General features: G+C 46.3%; 1 protein-coding gene across 20 annotated transcripts in view; it reads right to left on the bottom strand.

Moving 5' to 3' along the window:
- The window catches only part of CACNA1A (calcium voltage-gated channel subunit alpha1 A), a 279,186-nt gene that overhangs the window by 80,122 nt on the left and 184,072 nt on the right, over positions 1–14,992 (bottom strand). For 17 of the 20 annotated variants that reach the window (XM_016162054.2, XM_016162052.2, XM_016162063.2 and 14 more), the window contains 5 exons: positions 11,005–11,108; positions 9,771–9,886; positions 8,560–8,616; positions 7,397–7,492; positions 671–880 (listed from right to left, as the gene is read on the bottom strand). In XM_016162054.2, coding sequence (XP_016017540.1) covers positions 671–880; positions 7,397–7,492; positions 8,560–8,616; positions 9,771–9,886; positions 11,005–11,108 — 583 coding nt within the window. The remainder of the gene's footprint in view (positions 1–670; positions 881–7,396; positions 7,493–8,559; positions 8,617–9,770; positions 9,887–11,004; positions 11,109–14,992) is intronic. The other 3 variants (XM_016162058.2, XM_016162062.2, XM_016162055.2) reach the window with 2 other exon arrangements.

Raw genomic sequence — 14,992 nt, 5'->3', positions numbered from 1 at the left:
CTCTTACCTTCCACTGCTTCTCCTCAGCCCCACCTGGCCATCAATTTTGATACTACGTCATGCTAATTCTTGAATCTGGGACCAGGCCCAGAAGGGCAAGGCCTTGGGGGGTTTTGGTGCCTACTGAGGGAATAAGATGCTCTTATAATTGTTGTTGAAGGGGACCTGCTAGGAATGAATCCCAGACACAAGGAAGTCAAACACAGCAGGAGAGGAAAAGAGAAAGAAACAGAAGGTTTGAAAGAAGAGGGAAGAAACAGAGTCAGAAATCGGCAGAGAAACAGCAACTTTTTGTCCCTAAGGCATTCCCATCTCTCATCCACAAATCGTTTACTTTACTATTACCAGAGATTCACCTAGAAATTACATGTATATGTTTCTGTCTCTATCTGGCTGTCTTGTGATCTCTGCTTCTCTCGGTTTTCGTTCTAATACCTCCGTCATCAGCACCCCTATGTCTCTCTTAGAAAGGGATCATAGAAGTGTTTTGTGGCCTGAATTCCAGCTTCCAGCTCTCAGGCCCATAGAAGTTGGGCCCTGTCATTGTGGCAGCAGCAATATCAGCCCCAACCTCAGCTGCAGACATGGCCAGATGAAAGGGCAGATTCCATAAAGACCAAAGAAGGAAGGGGTCAGGGAGCTGGGGGGAGGCAGGCGGGGTGGTACTCACAGAGGAAGTCGGAGAGCCACTCGGGCTGGTTGTAGTGAACGATAGCAACACACAGCGTGTTGAGGGCTACCAGACTGAGCACAGTCCAGTAGAAGGCCTGAGTTTTGACCATGCGGCGGATGTAGAAACGCACCCTCCTCTCCTTTTTGTGAAAAAAAGTCGAGTTCTCCAGCTTGGCACTTTTAATGCTGGCTCGGGCAAAGGGAGAGCCTGCCAGGGAAAAGATGGAGAATGTCAGGGTGCTCCCGCGAGGAAATTCACTGATGCGTGGCCCAGGCAAGGATTGTGGCCAGGGGACCCATTAACGGCCCCAGCAAACCCTCTGGCCCGAGGGAACCATAATAACCCAAGGCCTTAGCTATCCAGAGATGGAGCTTACGAGAAGGAGGTGTCCCTGAAAATAATGGTCTTGGAAATAACCAACGAGAGCTCAGGGTGTCTGTGGGGAGGCCGGTGGCTCTCATTGCCAGAGCCAGCCTTCTGTGTCTCCCCCTCCTGGCCACGTCTGATGACTTGGGGGGTCATAACGCAGAGCTGCATGGAACATGCTTGGAAAGCCTCCAGGAGGAGGTGTAGACAAGACTCTAGCTTTCCACGGACACTTCACTTTAGAAATGATCACTGAGGAATGGACCAGCAGTGTCCTCTGTACATGGTTTTGCTCTTAAGCATTTATGAAGCACCTACTGTGTGCCGAGCTCTGTTCCAGATGCTCATGATACTCTAATTAATAGACAGAGCCTTGCCTTCCTGAGACTGATGCCGCAGTGAGGGAGATAGACAGCAAACATAACACAATAACTAATAGTGTGATAGAAGGTAAAAAGTACTTTGGAAAAAAATAGAGCAGAATAAAGGGATTGGGAGCCTCAGGAGGGACCACCGGACAGGCTGCAGTAGTAAATCAAGTGGTCAAGGTGAGGGTACTGACATGAGTCACCTTAGAGTCTTAGGCTGTGTAAATAGCAAGTGCAAATGTCCTGAGGTAGAAATGCGCCTGCCAGACACATTTGGGAAACAACAGAAAGAGATCAGTGTGGCTAGAGTAGAGTGGTTGAGGTGGACAGAGGGAAGAGGTAAGGACAGGTAGGTGACAAGGCAGGTCGTGACAGGCCTTGTGAGCTGAGGGAGGACTTTGGCTTTTGCTCTGAGTGAGGTGGGAGCCATGGAGAGCTCTGAGCAGAGGGGAGATGAGCTCTGACTCAGGTGCTCACGGATGCCCTCTGGTGGCTGAGGGAAGAACACACCTCGGAGGGCACAGACAGGAGCTGTGTGATCAGGGAAAAGGCTGGTGCACCAGCAAGCAGGTGATGATGGGGGCCGGACTCTGGTGGCTGAGAAGAGTGGCGAGTAGGCGGATCTGGGACGTATTATTTAAGGTAAATTTCAACATCTGCTGATGAATAGAGTGTGGGTGTGAGAGGGAGGGAGGAGCCCAGGTTTTTGGCTCGAGTACCTGCAGGGATAGAGTTGCCATCCACAGAGAAGGATAGGTTTGGGGGGAGGGCCAGAGTTCAGTTTCAGATATTGATTTTATCTTCTAAAATACCTCTTCTTGAAAACCTTCAATTGCATTTGTGTTTATTGTTCTTTGTTGGTTCATTCTTTCATTTATTCATCAGTTTACTCATTCATTAGTGTGCTCATTTGTTCATTCATCATTCATTCATTCATTCATTGGTCCATCCATTCCTTCATTCCTTCATTTGCCCAGTCACCTGTCCATTCATCCAGCATGTTCATCAACCCCAACCCACCGGCCAAGCACCAGACACAGCAAACATCTTGCAGGACACTACTTCCTATTGGCAAAATTCTAAACGGAGGTTGCAAGTTGGCATCCCAGGGGCCATACTGGTTCGTCCTGGGTTTGCAAAAGTTGAAATTATTGGTCCACATTTAAAAACTGGGATATTTTCCATAAAATATGGATTTCAGCTTCTCACAAATGAAAATAATAGCTGACTCTTCTTGGACATTTAGCAGGCACCAGGCACGGCGGAGGATACATTCTACACGATAAACTGCTTGCTCCTCATTGCAACCATGGGAAGTAGGGACCATCATTAACCCCATTTTACAGCTAAGGAAACGAAGGCTGAGAGAGGTCTGGTGACTGTTAAGAAGCATTAAGTCGGTTCAGAGCCTGTGTTCACCCATTCCTGGAACATGTAGCCAGGAAGAGGGGCACATTCCCACCCAGCAGCAGTTGGCCAGGCCCGGTGACCCCAGAGGCCTTGAGAACCCAGGGAAGCGCCATGTGGCCCTTCCCAGTTGGAATATGTCTGGTCCCTGCAGCTTCCCAAAAGTGCTGCAGGCGTCCACAGGGCAGGGCAGAGAAGAATGAGATTCTTGAAGGTCTCAGAGGTCATGGAGGGAGCCTCCATGACCGAGAGAAGGGGAGAGAGAGAGAGCAGGAGAACGAGCAAGCGCGTGGAGGGAGGGAGGGGAGGGAGAAAGGGAGAGCTTGATCTCACAGTGGGCAGGAGCTCTCCAACCTCTTATTTCTGCTAGAAATACATTGAAAACCTGGCTCCTGGCTTTATCATCAACCAGTGAGTGACCTTGGGCAAGTCACCTTGCATCTTGGGACTCTGTGCCTCTATCTGTAAATCAATGACACATCCTACCTCACAGGGCTATTGGGAGGAATCAGCAGGTTAATAGTTAATACACAGTAACATGATGTGTTATTAATGCATATTATGATTATTGGGCATAAAATCTCCTATCGAACCCCAAGAGCTGATACCAAGACCCAGTCCACATGCCAACTCATCAAGGAAGTCTTTCCTGATCACTAGACCGGCAACAGGCATACCGCTCTCATTGGGAAGGGAGAGGGAAGTAAATACTAATTGAAAGCCTACTATGTGCCAGTCTCCCCTATTAGCTGCGCACCATCATCTCTACTTATTGCATTTCATGTTTCCTTTGATTCACGCTCCCTTTTTCTATATATTTTTGTCTCTAATGTTCCTCTGTGGTCTGAAATTGTAATTGCAGGCAACCCTTAGATTTTAAAAATAATTTTAGCAAGATACTTTATGAAACTCAATATTTCCAAAATATTATTATTTCAACATGGAATCAATATAAAATATATTAAAGAAAAATTTTATACTTTTTGGGGGGTACTAAGTTTTCCAAATCCAATATGTTATTATGAGGCACATCTCAGTCCAGAGCAGCCCCATTCAAGGGGTCAAGAGCCAGAGAGACCAGCACCAGTCTGGAATGTTCCATGGTGAGGACAGCAGTATGTCACCATCAAGGCTTAACCTGGGGATTTTTGGCAATTCAGATGCCCTTAAAATTCTCTGTAAATTGAAATAGGTGCCGCCCAAGTTGTGGGTTAAACTGTGTCGCTCAAAAGGGACGTGCTGAAGTCCCGACACCGGGACCCATGGATGTGAAGGAGGGTCTTTGCAGGTGTCATTTAGTTACGATGAGGTCAGACTCGATGAGAGTGGGCCCTAAACCCGATGGCTAGTGTCCTTATGAGGAGAGGAGACAGACACATAGGAGACGATTGACCCCATGTTCCGAGCTGAACTGTGTCCCACCAAATCCGCATGTTGAAGACTTAACCCCCGTGACCTCGAAATGTGACGTATTTGGAGACAAGGCCCTTAAAGAGGTAAGTAAACAAAAACGAGGTCATGACTTTGGGCTCTAATCCAGTATGACTGTCGTCCTTATAAGAAGTGGGGATCAGGGCACAGGCACGCCGAGGGAAGACTGTGTAAAGACGCGGGGAGAAGACGGGTATCCACGAGCCAAGGAGCGAGGCCTCAAAAGAAGCCGACCCTATTGACGCCTTCATCTCAAACTTCCAGAACCGTGAGAAAATAAATATCCGTTGTTTAAATCACGCAGTCTGCGTTATTATCCTGGCTCTAGAGAATGAATAACTCTCCCCACTCCCCGTGAAAGCTAGTTTAAAAATGCCTCCTTCACGAAGCTGTCTTTGCTTTTCCACCAAATTCCTCCCTGCTCTGTACAGCATGAGATTCCTTATAATTAGTCTCTGTTGCTTCTAAGTAACTTTAACCTGATTACTTTTCCGATTTCAAAAGTAACACGTCACTAATTCATACCTTCCAGAAAAATGTCATGTAAAACGTGAAAATCCCTTGCAATCCTCCAGTTTCTGTATCTTCAAGAACCTCTTATACTGTGGATGAAAAAGGGGCACTCTAATAAATTTAACTCATGGGGTGATCTGATCATAAATGCCTAACTGGAATTTATGGTCGGGAGTCACACCCCAGGCACATAACCCCTTTAGTAAAAGGTTTACTTTGCCTTACGCAAGCCCTGTCTGTTGTTCTTATGCGTCTAGGTTAACACACCTTTGAAATGCCTCTTTTTCAGACCCCTCAGAAGCATAACCACCCTCAAGGGAGCACATAATCTTGTTAATGATCTCATAATCCGATCCCCTCCTTGCTTTCCCCCACCTTCATGTAATCTTCCTTATGTCCCCTCCTTAATCCCAAATGCGAATAAGAAGCTGCAAATTGCTACTCTCTGGAGCATTTGAAATCTTGCTTTCTGTCATCACCATCAGTTTGGCTCAAATAATCTTTTGTAAAAATTCTCTATGGGTTTGGATGTTTCTTATGTCGATACATTCTTTAATATTGTTTAAAAATAGAGCATACATTTTACATAAGTTGTGTGACTTACTTTTTTCATAGAAAAATATATTTCGAACATATTTCCATGCCAGTAGCAACCTCGATATCTTCCTGGCTGCACAGTACTCTATAGTATGTAAATGCTGCACAGTATTACATGGTATGTAAATGCTATAATTTCTTTAACCATCTTCCCATTTTAGGGCATATGCGTTGTTTCTGGTTTATAACTTTTCGAATGCCAGAAACAATGCTGTTTAAAGGAGGCTTCACACAGATTTTTTGCACACGGGAAGAAATGTTTCGAAGTGAAAATGCCAGGTCAAAGAATATAAACATCTAGAATTAAATAATGCCAAACTGTACATGAGAAACACTGCAAATTAACACTCCTGCCAACAGCATATGACAATGCTCATTCGCCACATCTTTGCTGACATTAGTTAGTGTTACTTTTTCATCTTTTCTCAAGTCATTAATGAAAAATCGTCTCTCCCTGTTTATTAAGAGCAGGTATTCAATCTTATTCATGGAGGAGATCCTGACTTGGGTTCCCCAACTTTATTAGTGCCTGGTATTTAATAAAAGGGGTATGGACAAAAATGTTTGCCTGTCAAAATATAACAAATTTTAAAAAGTGGAAGCAACCTAATTGGGAAAACACGTAGGACAGACATAATTAATCAAATGCACTGAGCAATGATGGAGTGCTACAATCCTTGAACTTGCTGGAAGGAGAGAAACAGATGTGCCCACAAGTAAAAACAGGACTAGTTCATCATTACAAGGAAAAGAATGTGTTTTGGCTAGAAGTTAAAAATGCAAATGAAAACAAACTTTAAGGTATCATTACAAACCGACTTCATTGGGAAAGGAAGGGAAATGGGTAATACACAATGGCCGGGGTGGGAAATCTGTGAATGTGTGTGTGCTTGGCAGGTTTATAAATGGAATAAGTGTTTTTGAAACTCATAAGGGTTCTGTGAATAATGAGTTGAAAAGCTGTTAATATCTTTGATCCTATAATTATCCCCAAGGAAACACGCCCAAAGGGTGGGGGAATAATTGTACATAAATGTTCACAGCAGTGCTCCTCGTAAGAGCAAATATTGGAAACAGCTCAAATGCCACATAATAGAGCCATAGCCGAGCAAATCTAGAGTAGCCACCCTTACAGAGGATGGGGACCGCGATGGAAATTATGCAGAAACTCAATAGTTGGACGATTAACTTGGGATGAGTGAAAAAAGCAAAGTCTAAAACAGTTGGTGCCTGTGGATTAGAAACGTGTACGTATATTTAATTCCATCCTTCGTTTCCTTCATTTCTCCCTTCTCTTCCCCTCCACGTCCTTCCCCTTCTCTCTTTCCTAGTTCAAAAAATAAGATATTCTCCCTGGAGAAGGTCAAAAGCAGCACAGTCTCAAGATCGGTGAGCAGGTAAAGGGTAAGTGTCTCCCACTTCAAACTGCCCTCTGCAACGACCAAGAGCAATAATCTGAGCACAGTCTTCTACATGGTTCTCTCTGCTTTTACTGCCATGGTGAGCAACTGCTCAGCCTTCGGTTCCAGCTTCAATGTCACCTCTTCTGAGAAGACTTCCCTGACTATGTCCACTCTCCAGAGCAGGCCAAGCCCAGGACATCTCCTCCGCAGTGCCATTATCACGGCAGGTTTGTGTGACTGTTTAAGATCTATTTCTTGCACTGAATGGCAAGCTCCACCTGGGTAGGGATATGGTCTCTGTCTTGCTTGCAACTGGGCACCTAGTAAGAGCAGCCCTTCAATGAGTCTTGTTGAATAATAATATTACTCATGAATAATAATGAAAAATATCAGGCAACATTACTGGGAGCTTATTCTTTACCAGATGCTGTTCTAAATGCTTTCTGTGGATTATTTAGCTTAATCTTCACAATGATATTAGAAGACAGGCACTCTTGTTATTCCCACCATCATGTCATCTGCCCAGGATACACAAATGCAAAGGGACAGAGCTAAGACCCAAATCCTGGCAACCTGGTGCTCGAGCCTTCTGGTCCTACCTCTCGGACGACTGGCGACAAACAGAAGGAGAGACTCACCCACAGAGGCGATATCGGCAAGCTGACCCTCGGCCTCCTCGGGGTTGAGCAGGTCTGTCTTGCTCTTCTTTATGGTGGCTCTCCGCAGAGCTCCAACAATGGAAACATAGCAAGAGAAAAAGACGTGACCCTTTTTGCAACAACAATGGTACCGACCAGGTGTGTCCTTGGGGCCAGGAGCTCTGTCAGGGACATTCTATGTGTCATCGGATTTAACCCTTATGGCAATCCAGTTTGATGGAAAGTAATATTACATCCACTTTACAGATGTGCAGACTGGGGGCTCAGGGAGGTCACAGGACTTGGCCCAAACAGAAAAGACGAGAATCGAGTCCGTTCAATCTAAGTCTGGGATCTCAGCCACTGTTTCTCCTCTGGGAGCCCTGGGACTGGGCTCTGGAACAATGATCCTTGTGAAGATTGTCTACCCCTTGACTTCAGCATACTTGCTAGGTAGGCTGGGACCGTGGATGCCTGTACTCAGGATTTAATCTCCACTTTTCCAAGAGCTTTCCAGGGGACAACAAGCTGAGCCACCCATTTCCAATAAAGTGAGTTAGACACCCTGTGGGTAATCTCTTCCCCTCCCCGCAAATAGTAACCTATGGAGATGGAGTCCCAGATCCTTTATTTCCTTCTCACTTCTGATATTTTTAATCAAAACCTATTGTTTGTTCCGTCTAGTCAATTTTATGACAAGTAAGCCAACTGTCCTTAACAGTAAGCTGGATTATTGGTTAAATTATGATTATTAATTTTCTTAATTTAGCAAACACAAAGGGTACCAACCCTGAGCCAGGCACTGTTCTGGGCATTTGCAAGAATTAATGTAACCTTCATAAACAACCCAGCAAGGTGGGTACTATTATGGTCATGCCCATTTTGCAGATGAGAAAAACAGGCACAAAGCAGAAGATGCTGGGCACATGGTCAGGGTGGAAAGGGCAGGTTGGAAGATTCAAACTCTCTGCCAAGGTCCAGAAACACCTCAAGGAGGCAGATTCCTGCCATTTGCCATGTCTCCTGAGCCTGATCCGGTCTCAAGTTTGTTCTTGGCGTCACCTGGGCCCTGAACATCCATCTCCTGGAGGCCCTTTGGACCAAGTGGCCTAGCTTCCCTTCTGTCCTAGGACCCTCCCCTGAGCCAGGTTCAGGACAGTTACCATCAAAGGGGTGCCTCTGCTCCCCGTCGGTTTCATCCTCGGCGAGGATCACCTCTTCTGAGGAGGAAGAGCACAAAGTTAAGCTCTAGCGTCCGGAGGGCTTCCCTGGGGATGAGTTCCCTTGGACTAGAAAGAAGGGTCCACCTGGCCACCTCCACTCTCCCCTTGCTGATGGCGACAGCTCAATCAGCCAAAAACATGCTGCTCAGTTATTTCTGACTCCCAGCCCCTCTTCAGCTACAGTAGAAATAATGAAATTATTCCCACCTCCCTCAAAATAAAAACCAGCATCCTTACTGCAGCCTCTACGGTTTTGCCTGATCCAGCCCCCACCACCTCACTGCCTTCCTTGCCTCCACTCTCTCCCTCACTCACTCTGCTCCAGCCACACTGGCTTCCTTGCTATGACTCAACTCTGCTCCTACCTTAGGGCCTTTGTGCAGCCTGGAGTGCCCCTCCCCTAGACATCCACATGCTTCCTTCAGGTGTCTGCCCAGATGTCACCTCCTCAGAGAGACCCTCTCTGCTCACTCCACCTCCTCTGACCATTTTCTGCCTCATTCCCTGCTTTATTTTTAATTAAACATATTTTAAATTTATCCTGTTTTATTTTCCTTCTCAGCATTTGGCAGCACCCAACATTATGTGTATTTGTTTATTTTCTGTCTGTCTCACTAGGATATCTGAGCCCTGTGGGCAGGGATTCGGTCTGTTTTGTTCACTGCTATTCCTAGAACAGTGCCTGGCACACAGTGTGTGCCGCCTAAGTGTCTGCTGAATGGCTGAACAAATAAACATGTGTTCACTGTATGTCAGGTACTGCTCTTCTTAAGTGCCTTAGCTTGGGTTATCTCACTGAATTCCCAAACAGACTGATGAGGTAGGTACTATCATTATCTTTGGTTGACAGATGAGGAAACTGAGACACAGGGAGGCGAGGTGCATTGCTAGGAGGTGGCAGAGCTGGGACGTAAATCAGAGCATGGTTTTGGAGCTCATATCCATTATGCACTGTCCTATTCTGGCTTTATCCCAGAGGGTTTACTACCACACTCTGGATTCTCGTTGCTAAAAATCGAGACTACCAGTTTGGCCCTCTTTCTCCTCCCATCATGATCCTCGACTCATATGTCTCCAAACTGCATGCATGACTCTGTGTGCCCTGTGGCCTGGGATGTCAATTCTTGCGCCCCAGGATGAAAGGGCCTCACCTGCTTTTGAGATCCACTCCATGTACCCATTGAGCTCTCGTTCGATCTGTTGCTGCCGCCTCAGCTTCAGAAAAGCCCGCCGGTTTTCCACCCGCTCCCTTTCTTTGGCAAACTCTCTGCAGAAGCACAAAAGAAAAAGCACAAAAATGAGAGGCCTGGCTGCTCAATAAATTTCAGGGAGTTGGGATACGTGTATGTACGTGGGGTTTCGGAAGTTCCGGAGGGGCAAAAGATTTCAACAAGTGTTATCGGGTCTTCTGGGAGAAAATAAGAATATTCTGGGCGTGGGTATTTCTGACAGATTCCCACATTTCCCAACAACTGCACCCAGACAGAGAAAAAAGCAAAACCATAAAGCATGCCATGCCAACCATTGCTAGCCGCATACCCCTTTCTCATTCTCTGTGCTCCTGGCTACAGAATATTTTCAGCCCTGTTTTAAGGTAGGCGAATGAGGCACAAGCTGAAGGTTTCTGCAGCAGCCACACTTCCCTGGTATAGGCCCCACTTCTTCCTGTTTCCCTCCTTCCTCTTTCTGTTTGAAATGTGGGATGGCCATCTTGTGAGCATGAGGCAGCCATCTTGAGACCATGAGGCATCCATAAGATTGAAAGGCATCCTTCTACTCTGAGAAGGATGTCGGAGTGGAAATCTGATGGCACCATAAAGCCACCATACCAGTCCCTAGACATCTCGTTGGTAAGAAAAATGAAACTCATTTATGATTAAGCCAAAAAATCAATCCTGGGGAGTGGGAATGATGTTGTCATAAAAATACATATTTGATTGTAGGCTATAATTTTATATTTGGAAAACAGGGCAAGGGGGAAACCCAAACCTATTGGGTTTTTGAATGTAAATTACAGGAAGTAAAGTTCTATAGCATTTTATTGTGTGGTGGGTTGTGGGTCTGAAATATGTGGGAAAACCTTCTGAATGAGAAGTCAGAATTGGAAAGAAGCTCTCCTTCCCCTGGGCAGAGGTAGGTCAATGCCAGGGGCACAGTGTGGTGAGTGTAGGCTGGGATGGATTTCAGCTGCCAGGAGTCCCTCCCTGGGTCCCCCAGCAGTACACAACCTACACAGTTGTACATGGCTTGCTAATAATGGTCTGGCTAACCCAAGGTAAGGGAAGAGGCCTGTTCTCTGCCTGGAGAATGAAAACAAAGCTTGATGGCCTCCTCCCGTAAGAAGACGAAAAGGGAGAGTGGAATTGGGGAGTAGCAAAGACTTACCCTGACAGCACACCCAGCACGAGGTTCAGCATAAAAAAGGAGCCAATGATGATGAGAGGGATGAAGTACAACCAGTTCCAAGTGTTCCCTGAGGCATCGTTGCTCTGTGGGAGGCGAGGAGGGAAAGCAGATGAGCACTGGGTGGGAGCAGGTCTGACCTGGCAGGTTGGGGTAGGAGGAGTCCTGGTCCTTCTGGGGCTCTGTTTCCCTAATGTCCTTGACCTGTGGAGTTCTGGAGCTCTGGCAGCCCAGAGGGAGAAATGAAGCGCAGAATCGGCCAGTGGGGGAAACCTAGAAGTACCATTAGGAGGACAAAGCCCCTCCTAACCATGTAGTCCTCACAGGACTGGGGAACCAACATAACTTTCAGGAGAGTGTCTCAGACCAGACTCCAGAAGGAGAAGGAAAAAAGCAAAGCCTATCGAAATGAAGACATGAACCCCTGGTTCCCTCCCTTCTCCTCGACAGTCATACCTTTTCCTTAGAGGAGATGCATGGTGGCAGGGTCTGAGGGCTAGCTTAAATCACTAAGCCTCACAGCAGGGCTATGAGCCTTTCCTCAAGTGTCTCCCTTCTCTCTTTTCTGCTGCCTCAATAGCAACCACAAAAAATCCCCAGAAGTCCCCAGCTCGATTTTTCAGTGAGGGAGAAGTCCACATATAAAACACTATATTCTGATATGGAGAACAGAATACTGTGGCAAGAAGTAAGTAAGAAGAGGGGAAGAAAATCAAGGTGGGGAGGAAAGAGAAGGAGAGAGAGATGGAGAGAGAGAGAGAAAACCCAGCACTTACATAAAGTGCTTACTGTGTGCTAGGAAGTCTTCTAAGCACATTATTTATATTAGCTCGTTTAATCATTTGATCCTCATGATACCCCTGTTATCAAGATGCTCATTTTGCAATTGAAGAAACTGTGGCCCAGAAAGACAAAATTGTCAGCAAAAAGGTCACAGAGCCAGACAGTGGTAAACCGGGGATTTGAACCAGGCAGCTGACCCCAGAACCTGTGGACTTAACCTCTGTGCTGGGGAATCTTCAGCTTCAGCAGCCAGAGAAGGTGGAGCCTTCTGGTGAGTCACCAGCTCTGTGGCATCTGTAGAATGTGGGTCTCCCACATGTGGCTTTAAAAGCTCACCTTTAAAAGTACATTCAGTGCTACTGATGCCTAGCAGAAAAGCTAACATGAGAAAGGCTGACACTACCAAGTGTTGGTGAGTCTGTGGAGGAGCTGGAATCCTCACATGCTGCTGATGGGAGGGTAACACGGTATACGAGTTTCCTGTGGCTGCTAACAAAGGACCACAAACTGGGTGGCTTAAAACAGAAATTTATATCATAGTTCTGAAAGCTCAAGGTGTTGGCAGGGTTGTTTCCTTCTGGGGTCTGTGAGGGAGAGTATATGACAGGCCTCTCTCCTGGCATCTGGGGGTTTGCTGACAATCTTTTGTGTCTCTTGGCTTATAGATGTATCACCCTGATCTCCGCCTTCATTTTAACATGATGCTCTCTCCCTGTGTGAATGTCTGTCCAGATCCCCTTTTATAAGAACACCAGTCATACTGGATTAGGGTCTACCCTAATGACCTCATCTTAGTGTAACTAACTACTTCTGCAATGACCCCATTTCCAAATAAGGTCACAATCTGAGGTATTGGGGGTTATAGGACTTCAATATATGAATTTCTCATTCCGGGGACACAATTTAACACATAATTCATGGTACAACCACTTTGAAAAACAGGTTGAGAATTCCTACTAAAGTTAATCACGCACCTTCATTATCACCTGAAAATTCCACTCCTGGGAGTGTGAACCTGAACATGCCAAAGGCACCAGCAAGAATGTTCACAGAGTGATCTTCGTGATTGCTCCAAACTGGGAGCGATCCAAATCCTTAGGATGAATACGTGGAATATAGCGCAGTGAATGACTGCCGCTCATCACACGAAACCTCAGAGGTGCCAAGCACAGGAAGCCAGACGGAAAGGAGTGTACATGCACAATTCTATTCATGTGAAGTATAAAAATAGGCAGACTAGTTGATGATGCTTGAGGTCCAGATGGGGCGTCCTTTGGAGAGGGTGGCAGCTTGGATGGGGGCATTAGGGAGGGTGGGTTCTGGAGCTGAGAAGGTTCTGTTTTCTGATCTGGATGCTGGTCAAACAGGGGTGTTTTGTTTGTGAAAATCTACCAAGCTCCTCACTTATTATCTGAATGTTTATTTTACTTTAATAAAAAAAGTTTTTTATTTTTATTTTTTTAAGAAAGTCAACTTTATTTAAAGAGGAAGAAAATTCTGACACATGCTACAACATGGATAAACCTTGAGGACATTATGTTAAGAGAAATAAACCAGTCACGAAAGGACAAATACTGTACGGTTCCACTTATGTGAGGTCCCTAAAGGCGTCAGAATCATAGAGACAGAAAGTAGAATGGTGGGTGCCAGGGGCTGGGTAAAGGGCAATGGGAAGTTAGAGTTTAGAGGGAACAAGAGTTTCAGTTTGGGAAGCTGAAAAAGTTCTAGAGATGAATAGTGGTGATGATGGCCCCAAAATGTGAACGCACTTAATACTAGTGAACTGGACACCTGAAAATTGTTAAGATGATAAATATTGTGTCCTCCCACCCCCACCCCATCCCCTCCACTATAAAAAAATTCGAGAACTAACCAAACAAAGTCATCCTCACAGACACAGATAGGCTCCGGGGACAATGAATGTGCCAGCCTCCAGAACATTCCCTTGTTCTAACAAGCCCCCAAATTCTGATGCTTTCTTCTAGAAGGTTCTGGAAGAACAAATTTAGTCATAAGAACAGAAGCTTGCTCTGGCCCACAGAAGAAAAAGTCTGAGCTCTCTGGGGAAGCAGGCTTGGGATGGAAACAGAGTGGTGGAGTGGGGGTAGAACTGAACAGGGAGAGGAGGCTCAGGCCCCTTGTTGATGAGGCAGCCCCCTCCCGTCTCAGACTCTGCCCACACCCCAGCCCCCTAGCAGACCCTGTGATCTGTGTGACATGTTGCTCAGCATAACAGACACCCACAGTGCCAGGTATAAGGTCTACCTGAGCTCACTTAATCCTCTCATGCATCCCAAAAGTTGGTACGTATCTACTTCTCATTGTCCTGGGTGGGGAAACTGAGGCACAGAGAGGTCACGTCTCATGCCCATGGTCTCTGCTGTGGGTTGCATTGTGTCCCCCCAAAGATGTGATAGTTCCTAACCCCTACTACCTGTGAACATGACCTTATCTGGAAATACAGTGTTTGCAGCTGCCATCAAGTTAAGATGAGGTCATGAAGGTAGGCCCTAATTCAATATGACCAGTGTCCTTTTAAGAAGAGAAAAATGCCAGGTGAAGACAGAGATACACGAGGGAGAGGATGGCCATGTGACAATGAAGGAAGAGATGGAAGGGACACACACCCTTGAGCCAAAGAATGCCAAGCATTGACAGGAGCTGGGAAGAGTTAAGAAAAAGTTCTGCCCAGAGTCCAAGGGAGTGTGGTCCCGCTGATACTTGGATTCCAGACTCCTGGCCTCCAGGACTGTGAGAGGCTATGTTTCTGTTTTTCTGAGGCACCCAGCTGTGGTCCTTTGTTATGGCAGCCACCGAAAATGATCCAGTCACTGAGCATCTGTCCACATCTCCTCTCAGTCTCCCCCCTCCATCATCACTCTGCTCCAGCCACATGGCCTCCTTATGGCACCTCAGATGCACCAAGCACAGTCCCACCCCAGGGCCTTTGCACATGATGCTGCCGCTGCCTGAAATGCCCTTCCTCCAGATTCCTACATGGCTCCTCTGTCACTTCCTTCAGGTCTCTGCTCAGATGTTACCTTCTCTGATGGCCCTTCACACTTCATCCTTCATTTCTAATCCCACTGCCTACTCTATTTTTTCCCTCATCACTTCTCCTCCTCTATACTTTACTTTCCTCTCCTAGGTGCTGTCCAGCTCCCTTGCTGGAATGTCAGTTCTCCCA

Source organism: Rousettus aegyptiacus, unplaced genomic scaffold (genome assembly GCF_014176215.1).
Source record: "Rousettus aegyptiacus isolate mRouAeg1 unplaced genomic scaffold, mRouAeg1.p scaffold_m13_p_16, whole genome shotgun sequence".
NCBI lineage: Eukaryota > Metazoa > Chordata > Mammalia > Chiroptera > Pteropodidae > Rousettus > Rousettus aegyptiacus.
Note: the sequence above shows the minus strand (reverse complement) of the source record. Positions and strands in the feature narration are given on the sequence as shown.